General features: G+C 37.8%; 1 protein-coding gene across 1 annotated transcript; it reads right to left on the bottom strand.

The window, feature by feature from the left end:
• Positions 1 to 4,127: 4,127 nt before the first annotated feature.
• On the bottom strand, positions 4,128 to 11,184 carry LOC113334063. Its single transcript, XM_026580408.1, has 5 exons — positions 11,048 to 11,184; positions 6,569 to 6,858; positions 5,884 to 6,418; positions 5,475 to 5,805; positions 4,128 to 5,099 (listed from the first exon to the last, which is right to left on the bottom strand). Exons 1-5 carry the CDS (start codon positions 11,182 to 11,184, stop codon positions 4,128 to 4,130), a joined length of 2,265 nt encoding a protein of 754 aa, XP_026436193.1.
• Between the last annotated feature and the right edge of the window lie 2,867 nt (positions 11,185 to 14,051).

Below are 14,051 nucleotides of genomic sequence, written 5' to 3' on the forward strand. Positions count from 1 at the left end.
TATATATCGGCATCTACTGTAGGATGAAAAGAGAGCATGCTATATGCAGTACATATTGGCATGTACTGACTCATATTCATATGTATTTGCATATACTACAGAATGAAAAGAGAGCACGCTATATGCAGTACGTATTGGTAATACATACTACACGATCTGTCTAATGAAAACTAAACAGAACAGCAGCAGAAAAACGTAGAAAATAAAAAAAATCAGATTACAAAAAACAGAACAGAAATCATACCTTGTTCGAATCTGAGATAAACCTAATTCGAAGCTCAAATACCTAATTGAAACACACAAAAATCACGAAAATTACTTAAAAAACGAACGAAAATTACTTCGAAACTGAATTGACATTGTAAATCATCATAAAACAGAAATCATAAAACGAAATCATAAAAAGATAACAATGTACATCATATACAATTATCCTGATAGAAATCGGATCAGAATAAACCTAATTATTCATCAAGATTTCTAGAACAACAGCAGAAGAGGATGATTGAAAGGATAAATACCTTGGTTCGAAGCTCAGATGACTTAATTCGAAACTCAGAAGAACCTAATTCGAAGCTCAGATGAAGATGATTGAAAAACAGTACCAGAAATTGATTCTATCCAAAACGCAGAGTGAGAGAAACCGATCTGAGAAGAAAAAAAGAGGAAAGAAACTGACTTGGTTTTATGTTCGTCACTTTGAGTTGCAGAAGGGTATGTTGGGAATATTTGAAAACTGGTCTTGTGTAAACCGCACGTGGATGGATTAGGGGATCAAGTTTTTGGTCCAAAAACATGTTTTTGGACCAGAGGATAAATCAATTTTGGAAGTGGATTAGCCAGTAACCAATTCCCTCATTCCTGGACTAGCCAGTAGTTCCTAGTTCTGATTTATTAGTTTGTCCGGACGTTTTAAGATTTCTATGATCATTCGTCCATCATTGTTGCAAGCATAATCATCGTTTGACAACAATAGGTTCATTATTAATTTATTATGACTCATCCTCTTAATAAACTGTAACACTTAGGTTTCTTTTATTTTGATTTAAAGGTTAATACATTTTTTTTGTTTTGTTTTACTTTAGTTCTTAACTGAATCGCCGAAGTGCAGCCTTCTGAGTTCCTTATACTGAAACCATTTCAATGAACCAAATGTAGCTTCAAGTGAAATCTACTTTTACCCGCACACTTAGCTTGTATAAAAACCAGGATATATATATATATTTTTTTTTTGACAATTTAAAAGCCAGGATATGGTTCATAACCACACCACATTACACATATGAAGAGCCTGAGAACCCAAAATGTGGACAACGCAAGTGAGATTCGAACCACCGCCCAGACGTCTTTGTACAACCACCGAGCAGGGTAGGAGCTGAGTTTCAACTTTTGAGAATTTGTCTTGCTAATTACGTAACAGAAATTTTTACGTACGTACCCGCCGGTGTTGCCTCGGTGTCGGCTCTAAACCGGACTATACTGCAACTCCTCAAAAGCTTACCTGTACCTATAAATACCACCGAGAACCTATCAAAATTAGCTAGGTTTCGTAAGAAACTGAAAAATAAGGCCAGAAGAAGCAATCATGCCATTTTCAAGCATTCCCGATGTCTACCTTGAAATCCTTGTGCGTGTACCGGTGAAGTCGACCTTCGTATGTCAGTGCGTTTGCAAGTATTGGTATGCGCTAATCTCCAGCCCTAGTTTTGTTACCATGCACTGCAATTTTACTTCCCGAAAAAACAATCCTAAATTCATGTTCATGGGTTTTAAAAAACACAGTGGTAAAATCATCTGCTCCATAGATTACAATAAGCTATTATCTTCCATGAATGAATTGATGATGCCGTTGCTGATTATACGGATTATCCATTCAAAGCACCTTTAAAGTTATTTGATATTGAGTTCCTGGGTTGTTTTAATGGCGTGGTTTTCCTTTTGAATTTCCTCCAGACTTTATGTCTCTGGAACCCAGCCACCGGAGAGTACAAGGAAATACCCAACGGCCTACCTGAATCATTGGACCGATGTGGACCTAGATTTAGATTTAGTACCGTCGTATATGGTTTTGGTTATGATTACAAGGTGGTATCCGATTTACGAAGAAGCCGGTAAAGATTTTTATTTTGCCAAAATCTATACCATGGGATCAAATTCATGGAAAAACATTCAGACCGTTCCTTATTGGATTCCTCATCACCAGAGATCCGGGGTGCTTTCTAGTGGAGCTTCGCATTGGTTTGGTAAAATGCGCGATACATATTCCTCCAGTGTTAGAATCTCGTTGGACATGAGTGACGAGAAATTCAAGGTGTTACAACTACCAAAAGAACCTCTGGAGAGTAGGCATACATTTTTATCTATCGGAGAGTGTTGGTATGCATAAGATGTTATGCAGTATGCATAAGATGTTATGCAGTCAATATTGGATCTGCATAAGATGTTATGCAGTTAACTAAAACAGATTAAAGAAGAAACACAGTTTAACGTGGTTCGGCTATAGCCTACGTCCACGGGAGAAGAATGATTAGGGTTTCTTATATTCAATGGAGGTTTTACAAGACGTGTATATATATATATATATATATATATATATATATATCCTATACATGCCACGTATTCGTATAGATAGCAACATATCTAGAGAATATTTTCTTGCAGTGTAAGCCAATCATAAATAGAGAAACCAAATATTCTCCTTTGTTCCAACACTCCCCCTCAAGTTGGTGCGAAGATATCAATGGAGCCCAACTTGGATAGAATTCCATTGAATTGCATGACAGGTAAACCCTTAGTAAAAACATCTTCCAGTTGTTGATGACTACGAACGAAGGGAGTGCATATTACTTTGGCCAATACCTTCTCTCTAACAAAATGACAATCCACTTCTATGTGCTTTGTACGCTCATGAAAGGTGGGATTTGATGCGATTTGTATCGCTGCTTGATTGTCACAAAACATCTTAGCTGGCTGAGGTGACAGAAAACCCAAATCTTTAAGTAATGCTCGCAGCCAAACAATCTCACAAGTTGTTGAAGCCATGGCTCTGTATTCTTCTTCAGCACTTGATCGAGAAACAACATTTTGTTTCTTGCTTCTCCATGTAACCAGATTACCACCAAAGAATATGCAGTACCCTGTTGTTGATTTACGATCAACTGGACATCCAGCATAATCAGCATCTGAATATGTTGTTATACAGTAGTTAGAAATTGAATAGGCTTCATTCTTTGTCATCAAAACTCCTCTTCCTGGTGATCCTTTTAAATATTGTAGAATCCTAGTTACTGCATTCAGATGTTTAACACGAGGTGTATGCATATAACGACTGACTAAGCTTACTGCATGTGCTATGTCAGGTCTGGTAACAGTGAGATAAATTAACTTGCATACTAACCTTTGATATGACCCAATATCACTTAACACATCACCATCATTATCAAGTTTGTTGCCAATTTCTGTAGGAGTATCACAAGGCTTTACTCCCATTTTTCCTGTAGCCTTCAGCAGGTCCAACACATATTTTCTTTGATTCAGAAAAATACCCTTCTTTGAGTAAGCAACTTCTAATCCCAGGAAATACTTCAGTATTCCTAAATCCTTGATGTCAAATCTGGAATGAAGCATTGCTTTAAGATTTCTAATTTCTTGTTGATTGTCTCCTGTAATCACAAGGTCATCAACATACACTAGAACTATAGTTGTACCAAGATTACTTCTTTTAATAAACAAGGAAGAATCGGCAGAGCTCCTTTTGAACTTATTCTGGATGAGTACTGAACTTAGCTTTGCATACCATGCACGTGGTGATTGCTTTAAACCATATATTGCCTTCTTAAGCTTGCAAACCATATTGCTCTCTCCTTCTCGAGGGTGTCCAGGTGGTATACTCATATACACCTCTTCTTCTAGATCACCTTGTAAGAATGCATTCTTCACATCCATTTGAAACAATTTCCAATGTTATTAACTGCAAGAGACATAAGAACACGAAACGTATTCATCTTTGCAACTGGTGCAAAGGTTTCTGTGTAGTCTTCTCCATATCTCTGAGTAAAACCTCTTTCCACTAATCTTTCCTTATAACGCTCAACAGTTCCATCACTTCTGTATTTAATTGTATACACCTATCTACATCCATCAGTCTTCTTCCCGGGAGGCAACTTGACAATACTGTATGTATTATTTACATCTAAGGCATGTAACTCATTCTCCATTGGTGCCCTCCATTTTGGATTAGACTTTGCTTCATTGTAGTTTTTAGGTTCTTGATGACTGGATATAGCACTTAGAAATGCAGAGTGTGAAGAACCTACATGATCATAAGTTAAATGTGCTTGTATAGGATACGCAGCGGAATGATATGTAAAGAAATCTTTGTATTTATCTGGAGCCTTCTTCTCACGACTTGAGGTTCTGACAATTGGTACCACTGGTTGGGGAACCATAACCTCAGTTTTTGGAACTTGATGCGGCACATCTTGTAGTCCTGTATTATCATCAGTAACATTAACATTATTGTCTGAAGCTTCTTCATGAACTGCTTCATTATGCACATCCAACACTGCAGTAGGTAAGTCCACCAACTCTACCCCATCACCATTATCTCTGTGGGAATCTGTTGCAGTAGGTATCTCATTAATAACTGGAAGTGGTGCCAAATCTGTATAACACTCCCCCTGAGACCGACTGCCAGAATCACACTGAAAATAAGCCACTGTTTCATCAGACACAACATCACGAGAAATCTGTAGCTTTCTAGTGGGTGGATGATAACAAATATATCCTTTCTTTGTAGAAGAGTAACCAAAGAACACACACTTAGTTGCCCGTGAATCCAGTTTATCACGATGCTTTTCCTGTAAATGTACATAACACACACAACCGAAAACTCTAAGATGAGAAATGTCAGGCTGATGATGTTTTAAAACCTCTAATGGAGATTTAAACTCAAGCACACGACTAGGCAGACGATTGATCAAGTAAGTGGCCGTCAGAGAACCATGAGACCAAAATTTCTTTGGAACATGCATCTGAATCATAAGAGCATGGGTTGTTTCCAGAATATGACGGAGTTTCCTTTCAGCAACACCATTTTGCTGTGAAGTACCAACACAACTAGTTTGATGGATAATACCATGACTACGCAAATAACCTGGAAGAGGGCCTTTGACAAACTCAGTGCCATTATCTGATCTAAAAATTTTAACCTGTGCATCAAATTGGTTGCGGATCATACAATGAAAATCCACAAATACAGATGAAACTTCAGTTTTGGATTTGAGTAAATAGATCCCTGTAGCACGTGACCAATCATCTATAAAGATAATGAAATATTTCTACCCATCATAAGCATCAATTGGAGCAGGACCCCATAAATCAGAATGAATTAATTCAAAAGGCATTGTAGCTCGAGTCACAGAGTTAGGAAATGGAAAACGAGATTGTTTAGAAAACTGGCAAACATCACAGACTTGAGACTGAACAGAAAAAGTGGGAAAAATCCTAGACAAAACACGACTGGAAGGATGTCCAAGTCTTTGATGATAAAGAAACTGCGGAGTTGATCTGTGAGTGAGACATGCCATGTCACTAGAGCGTAACATGTACAATCCATGAGAAAAGATGCCTCTACCAATCGTCTTCTTCGTCTTTCGATCCTGAAAGATGACCGAGGTAGGGGTAAATGTAACATCACAATTCAAAGAATTAGTGATTTGACCAACAGATAAAAATTGAGTAGGAAACGAGGGAACAACAAGTGCATTAGATGGCGCACAATCTGGAAAAAAATGCACTTTCCCACTGCCCAGCACAGGAGCAGTAGAGCCATTAGCAACAGACACATTTTTATGAGAGCTGCGAATAAATGCATGAACTAACGAAGGATCATTTTCCATATGATCTGTAGCTCCTGAATCAATAATCCAAATGTGACGGTTGGAAACAGGCGTAGTAAGAAAGGCTAGCAGGTTACCTGAAGTATGGTTGGCCTTGCGCTCATTCTTATTACTCAACTGGTGAAAGAAATCCTTCAACTGGTCTATGGTAAAGGATGAATTATCAGCTACAGCAGCTCGAGCAAGCTTATTTTTGTCAAAATTAGCTTTAAGATGAGGATAAATATCCCAACAACGATCCTTGGTGTGACCAGTTTTATTACAATGATAACAATGAAAAACTTCTCTCTTACCCTTAGCACGAGAAGTCTTGTCCTTATCAAATGGCATGGCTCTTCGTTTATCATCTCTGGAGCTCAGAAGAGCACTGGATTCAGCAGCATCCAGGTCTACAATGCTTTTAGAAAAAGGATTCATAACTTTCTTGCGTGTCTCTTCACGCTGCACAGTCGCACAGACACTAGACAAACTTGGCAATTCAGCACTCATGAGAATAGTGCTTCTAAGAGATTCATACTCTGATGTGAGGATACTGAGCACATCAAAAAATTTATCCTCCTCAACCCTCTTTAAGAGAATTTTGGCATCAGTTGTATGAGGACGATATGTATCCAGTTCATCCCACTTCCTTTTTAAATAACCAAAATGCTCAGTAAAACTTTTCGTACCTTGTGCAGCCCCAGCAATCTCATGCTTCAGCTCAAACACCCGAGCAACATTATTCCGTAAGCCATACAGACTAGCAACAGACTTCCACAAATCCTTTGCAAATTTTGAAAACGAGAAAATTTCTGAAATATGTGGTTCCATCGACTGGAGAAGCCACGTGCGAACCAGTTGATTATCATCAATCCAATCTTCATACTTTGGATCTTTAGCATCTGGACAAGTATTATTCTCACCAATATACCCAGACTTTCTTTTACCTCCAAGAGCAAGAGCAGCAGCCCTAGACCAGCTGACATAATTGACATCATTCAGCAAGACAGAGGTTAAACGCAAACTAGTATTATGATATGATTGTGCCATAGTAAACACACAGAGAAACGAAACTTGATTACAGAGAAACGGCCAAGATCGTTAACGATCCCCTGATACCATGTTGGTATGCGTAAGATGTCATGCAGTATGCATAAGATGTTATGCAGTATGTATAAGATGTTATGCAGTCAATATTGGATCTGCATAATATGTTATGCAGTTAACTAAAACAGATTAAAGAAGAAACACAGTTTAACGTGGTTCGGCTATAGCCTACGTCCACGGGAGAAGAATGATTAGGGTTTCTTATATTCAATGGAGGTTTTATAAGACGTGTATATATATCCTATACATGCCACATATTTGTATAGATAGCAACATATCTAGAGAATATTTTCTTGCTGTGTAAGCCAATCATAAATAGAGAAACCAAATATTCTCCTTTGTTCCAACAGAGAGTTGAAAGAGTGTCTTTCTATAGTTGTGGAAGTTGCTAAAGCTCGTGTTGAAGTATGGGTCATGCAAGATTATAGAGTTGAGGAATCATGGACGAAACGTTATATCATTACGCATGAGAGGGTTTTGGAAAGGACGTACCATTTGCAGCTTATGTGGGGTTTTGAGAATGATGAGATGCTATTCACGTTTGGTGGTAAACTAGGTGTATATGACCCCAAGTCAGGAAGCTTCAGAGAACCAAATACCAGTATAACGCTGAGCTTGTCTGGCAAATGCAATTATTTTGAAAGCTTAGTTTCACTCAACTCTGGCACTTGTGTGGGTGGAAGGACAGCGTCTTCTTTCACTTTTTGACAGTTCTTTGAATAAATGCATCTTCTTGATTGATGAATTTATGTTCGAACATTTGTTACTATTTCATGTAACGATCGGATTATGGATGTTTAGAGGAGACACAATGTGTATGTATCAGGGGCCATGGACACAATAGTAACTGATAAAGCACCGACGGGCAAGTTGTACCATCTCTTAAACAACCTTTTCTGTTTGTCATTGATGGTCGGACTAATTTCAAGACCCAGGTGATGCATATTAAAGGCTAAAAACCTATTCGATTTCCAATGTGAGACACATGTCTCGTCACATGATCCACTGCCTACGAGTGTTTTTTTTTTCTTTTTTTTTTCCCTTGTGATTTTATCAGCTCATTCACCATGTCAAAAAGAAAGTAAAAAGAACAAGTATATGAAGAACGAAAATGATAAACCTAGGGACAGCTTCTCCCGCAAATAATCCGACAAGGGATATGCAAAGGGATCCACTTCTTCCTTTACCCATCCAGACGTTTAGAGGAGCGGCCTAGATTGCATTGGTTCCCCTTTCGGGATATAATAGTTCGGGTGTTCCGCCCTTTTGAACAAAATTAAAACCGCCACTCACACGAAAAATGAGGTGGGCCCCTATGATTTTGCAGGAAGGTCAGTGAGGAGTTTGTGAGGGGGCGGTTTTAATTTTGTTTGGGAGAGCGGTACACCTAGAATTTTTGTTCGGGATATTACTTGGAAGAATAATCGGTGAGTGTAGCAGCTCCTTATGAAGAAGCAGTCTGGGTTTCTCGTTAATAATTTATGGATTTTTTAATTGTTAACGGCGTCAGACGGAATGAAAACAAGGCTCCAAAGTGAAGACACTTTGACGCTCTCTGATAAGTAGGGACATAAGGACAGGTGATTTTTGATCGGAGGATCTCAACCCAGTTAGGTGTTAGATTTTCTCGTACCATTGTTTAATATTTTAAAATGATTTATAGAAATAAGAGAATTAACTCTTTGTGAAATGAAATATTTTTTCTTCTTGGAGAATTCAGATTATTTGTTGTGTGTGTTTTATATTTATCATTAATTTGGAACCTCCATCTTTCTAAAAGAACACGCGATTGGGGATACTAAAATTCATTGGGGGATAGAGGAAAATGACAAAACCTGGATCCAAATATCAATTCAGGGTTACCCCTTATCTAAGCGTTTTACGTAATTCCTAATCTACCTCTCACTAATCAAGATTAGTGCTTAATTATAATTAGTAAATTCATAAGATTATTTGATAAAAGATTAGTGTGTGTTTTTGTTTGTATTTGGGTGAGTGAGGCGAGATTAGAAGGAGGGAAAAAATATATTTGAGAGGGAACTTTTTTTGGTGAAAATGGAGGATGATTGTGAACAGAGAATTGTTGCTGCTGAATCTTTAGCTCAACTACAAGGACCATATCTTGAATCTTCAGCTAATTGCAAATCTTTGTTGAGCCAACACCCTTGAATGATGATTTTTATGAGCATGGAGAGTTGTTTGAAGAACCTACACAAGAAAGTAAACTTGCATAACATACAAGCATCCCCAGTACACAGGTAAAGCTGCTAAGAGGTTGAAAATTTGATTTTTTTTTCTTTGAATCCACCATTTTGCAGCTGAAAAAGCTTGGTGCCGGCATGGACGTGGTATGAATACAATGCCGGAAGCCTCCATACCGGCATGGTATTCATACCACGGCCATGCCGACAGCCCGATATCCCCCATTTTGAAATTCAATCTGGCATAATATTCAACCAAAAAACTACGCCGGTACAAAAGTTACTTTTTACCTACCAAGGAATATTCTACGGAATATGCTACCGGCATGGTTATATTCTAAAGTTATCATGCTGGTACTGCATGAAAAACATATACAGGAAGCAGTGCCTTCCAAATCTAAATACCAGCATGGAAAATTAAATAACTACCACGTCGGAACAATCTACCGGCGTGGAACCATAAATAACGATCATGCCGGCACGGTCACCGGCATTGTTCAATTATAACGTTACCATGCTGGTACCTACAAAAAAAACATACAGGAGTGAGTGTTTTCCAAAGCTTAATACCGACATGGTATATTAATTGTGGGTTACGCCGGAAACATGTACCAGCTTGAAACCATATATTACAAGAATGTCGGCACCTACGTTCTCGGCGTTGATTTCAAATGAAATTTATATGTCGGAAAAGGTTTCAAATTTGGTCTTCAGTTTCAGTTCAGTTCGATCATGCGGGAACATTGGTCGAGCATGCCGGAACTATGTCCCGGCATAGTGTTTTAATTTATCTTGGAACTAATTAATTTTCTTTTCATTTCATCCTTAGTTTGTGACATATATTGTTCCAATAAATGCAAGACCGCTTGGTCGGGATACGTTGAAATACTATAAAATGCCTTTGGTATGTTATCAAAGAATACTTTTCACCTAGTATCTTGAAGTTTACTAATGGATTTCTTGAAATGAAGCTTATAATCTCCCATTGTTGTCCTTATGTAGGGAATAAAATCTCCAGAGGAAGCAATTGCTTGGGATAAAGAGACGACTCTTAAGAACATGTGTGTGTTGGTGAGGAATACCCAGCGTTCAAAGAATCTTTTTGAGATGGTTTGCGAGAGAAGTGGGCAATACAAGGAGAAGAATAGCCATAAGAGAAAGGGTTATGTATATCCAAAGAAGACTAATAGGGTATACAAGACTCGTACGAGGAAGGATAATTGCCCCTTTAAGCTTGTATTCCATCTAAGAGACAAGGACAATGAACGGGATTGTACAGTGTGTTTCTTCCGTCATAACCACCGGATCCGAAAGATTTTCTTGGTCACTCCCTAGTTGCGAAGCTAAAACCTCATGAAATGGAGGACGTAAAGAGATTGGCCAAAGCATTTATCAAACCGAGACAAATTCTTAGACGCTTCAAGGAAAAGGATCGGACGAACGTGTCTTCTCTAAGTACAATTTATAGCGCACAAGCAAGTATTAAGAGGGTGGAATGGGAAGGGAGGACTGTTATGCAAGAATTTTGTACAAAGTTTTTAACAGAAGAAGCAAATAAAGACGAAAAGGCATTGATAAAATATACAAAGCCGACACACAAAACTGGCATAGTATTCAATTAATTTTATATGCCGGTAGGTTCATGCAATAAAATAGGGATAAAAGACATATAATCCGGCATGATTTTCAAATTGAATTCTACTGCAAAACAAACATGTAACTGAATTTCAATTGACTAAATTGCAATTTCAAAATTTTCTTTTAGTGTAGTACATAGACTAAACAAGCAAATTTCAATTTGTGTTTTCTAATATGAGATAAAACATAAAAATACTTCAATTCAACATAAACATCACTTACCGTATCAAGTTTGTTATTTCCTCCTCACCAACAGACTTTTCAGGCACTTGTTGCGCTTTTGATTTCAATTTACCACCATCATCAACAGATTCTTCAGGATTGGGTTTGGACTTTTCCCGAGGTTTGCGACGACCCATTGTATTTGGTATAAAAGATGAAACAAAAAGAGAGATTGAATACAAATAGAGATTGAATACTTTCCTTTCTATAACCGTCACTTAAATAGAATTAAGGAGTTTGTAACCGACGCATAAATGGTATTAAGGAATTTGTAACCGTCCAATAAGTGGGATAAAGGAGTTTGTAACTGTCACATAAGTGAAATTAAGGAGTTTGTAACTGCCACATAACTTGAGTTTGTAACTGTCAGAATGCCGGCATGGAAAGATGGTACAATTCAATGCCGTCATTCTGACAAAAAGTTTAAATTGAGTCCAGGATACCGACATTGTATGTTGATCACCATCAATGTCGGCACCCGCGCCGGAATTGTCCTTCGCTATTATTCAATGCCGGTATTCTGACGATCAGTTTAAATTGAGTCCAAAGGTTTAATCAAGCAAACTGACCCAAATTGGCCTTCCTATTAATTTCAGGGAAATAAACTTAAAAACATTAACCACATAAACAACGTTACACATAAAATGAAAGATCTCAATTTAATTGCAACTAACATCATTTCTTGGAACGAAATTCAATAAACAAAGCAGCTTCAAAATTCCTAAAAGGCTCTTTTCTCCACTTGGTATATGCGTCCTGAGCTTGATACCTATTCCATATGTATCTTGCGAGAAACTCGTTGTATTTGCGACATAATTTTATGAGGGAAGTTTTCTGAGACGCTACATACTCATCCCCGTAATCCAATTTGGATTTCTTGCACTTACCCTCCTCAAACTTCGGCATATAAGGACCACTTCTAACAAGACCCCAAAAAAGATCCAATGGGCGGTGATCTTCTGGGAAATCCGATACTATGTAGAAATCTTTAATCCATTTGGTTTCTTCCTCAACATCCGCTTCTATCTTCGCTTGTTTTACACGTTCATATATTTCCTTTGTTTCTTTGCGATATTTTGCTTCTTTTGATGCCTCTTGTTTTTCTCTCTTCCTTTTAAGTATTTATTCTTCCATTGCGGAAATAGATTTGGTGGTTTCTTCCTTCCTTCTAAGTTTTTCTTGTATAATGGCAATTGAGTTGGCGGTGGATGATAATTGATTTCCTATCGGAGTGGATAGTTTGTTCCTCTTAAGTTTTTATTTTTCCATGAAAATGATGAAAATGGTAGTTGTTGATGAATTCGCCATTGGAGATATGTGTTGGATCTTACCTTTTTTTTTGGTAGGTATGAAGTGCAATGGGTGTATCCATTCCTTTAAATAGATGAGTACACAACGGCTTTTTTTCCACTTTATTGTACCGGCATTGTCAGTAACCTAAAATCCATGCCGGCAGTTCCCTTTACTGGTTTATGGTTTGAAAAAATACCCGTGGGGCATTGAATGTTAAATCTCGGCACTGTACTATGGTTAAAGAGATTTCCGGCAACGGATGCCGGCATGGAGTAGTATTAAAAATCAATGCCGGAAGCAGGTTTATTGTAAATAGAAACCATAAAATTTTGACATTGTATCCCGGCATAGAAATATATATAAGATTTATGCCAGAATGGTAACGTCATAGAATTATGTTAACATAGTATGCCGGAACTGTAATTTATTTCAAATGTAATCCTTGTCGCAGGAAGGACGGATGCACTTAGCACGTGCATCAAGCCTTTGAACCACTTGGTGATCCAAGTGGACGAGTTATAGTCTCGTGATGGTTTTAAACCTTACCAAAAACTACCCTAAAAACCTAACCAAAAAGCACTAAACCAATCAATCTTTTTAAAAAGAATACGTCTCCGATTCACCCATATGGTGGTACTCGGTGAGTTTGGTTACCATGTGGTTCACGTTTTCATCAAACATGAATGTTTCCCCTCTTCCTGTAAGTAACGCGCTTTCACGGCTTCATGCTACAAAAACAACACACAAACTTAGTTTGTTACATAAAAATTGAAAAGAGTGGATTGTGTCGAATTAATCATAAAGATACTTATTACGAGTTGTTGAGGGGACAATATATTGTGGATAGCATGCTCGATCCGGTTTTTGATTTTTAAATACTCAATCACCGCATCTAGGATGATGTCGTGACGTTGCTCGATTTGTTGAGCAGTTCTTCCTTTCGTGTTCCCATAATCGTGAGTATATTTGTTAAAAATCTTCAACCAAATGGAATCCCCCGAACTGTTATCTATAGTTGAAGGATGAGTTTCTGCGTACCATGCTTTGGTGATTGCTAAATCTTCCTCGGAGTCAAACGATGCCATTTGTTGTATGTGGGAGTAGGTTCTATACTAAGCTATTTATAAATGAATCTTCTAGGGTTTAGGGTTTCATAAGTTTAGAGTCTTAAGGATATAGTAAAGAACACACGAGTTTTGGGAAATTGGGTCCAAGTATTATCTCTCTTTATATAGAGAAAAACCTCAACGGATAGTTTTTTTGAAATCACTTGTGCCGACATTGAAGTTAATATAAACGGAGAAGACGACACCAGTTTCCGGTATAGATCGCCCGTAATTGATTTTCTTATACAGAGGCCAAATCTGCCGATAGTACCGGCATCGTTTCAACAACAACGTACAACACCGGCACACACTACCGGCAGTGATTGTGTTTCTTCGACTATGCCAGTACCAGTGAATTAAAAAAAACAGCTAGTTTTCTGAAAAATAAAAGCAAGCCTCAAAAAATAGATCAAGCAAGCACGGTTCAAGATTCACAAGCAATGGGACATTCATCAACAAGCTCTTTATTTGCAAACCACCATTAAACTCTACCTGCGAAGTAAATAGATTCAACATTACTAATGATGGAGTGGAAAGTTAAAATCTTCTCTACTTGGACGTATCATTACAGAGTCATCATTACAGCTGTCAAATTTTCAAGTCAC

The sequence above is a fragment of the Papaver somniferum genome, unplaced genomic scaffold, assembly GCF_003573695.1.
Source record: "Papaver somniferum cultivar HN1 unplaced genomic scaffold, ASM357369v1 unplaced-scaffold_135, whole genome shotgun sequence".
Lineage (NCBI taxonomy): Eukaryota > Viridiplantae > Streptophyta > Magnoliopsida > Ranunculales > Papaveraceae > Papaver > Papaver somniferum.

Excerpts from the sequence above, each read along its gene's own strand:
- LOC113334063 (XM_026580408.1), bottom strand. The coding sequence starts at position 11,184 with ATGGGTCGTCGCAAACCTCGGGAAAAGTCCAAACCCAATCCTGAAGAA. Across the intron at positions 5,806-5,883 it reads CATATGGAAAATGATCCTTC|TGGGAAAGTGCATTTTTTTC; the intron begins GTTAGTTCATGC and ends TGTGCTGGGCAG. Across the intron at positions 5,100-5,474 it reads CTTTTTCTGTTCAGTCTCAA|CAAAATGGTGTTGCTGAAAG; the intron begins GTCTGTGATGTT and ends GGTACTTCACAG.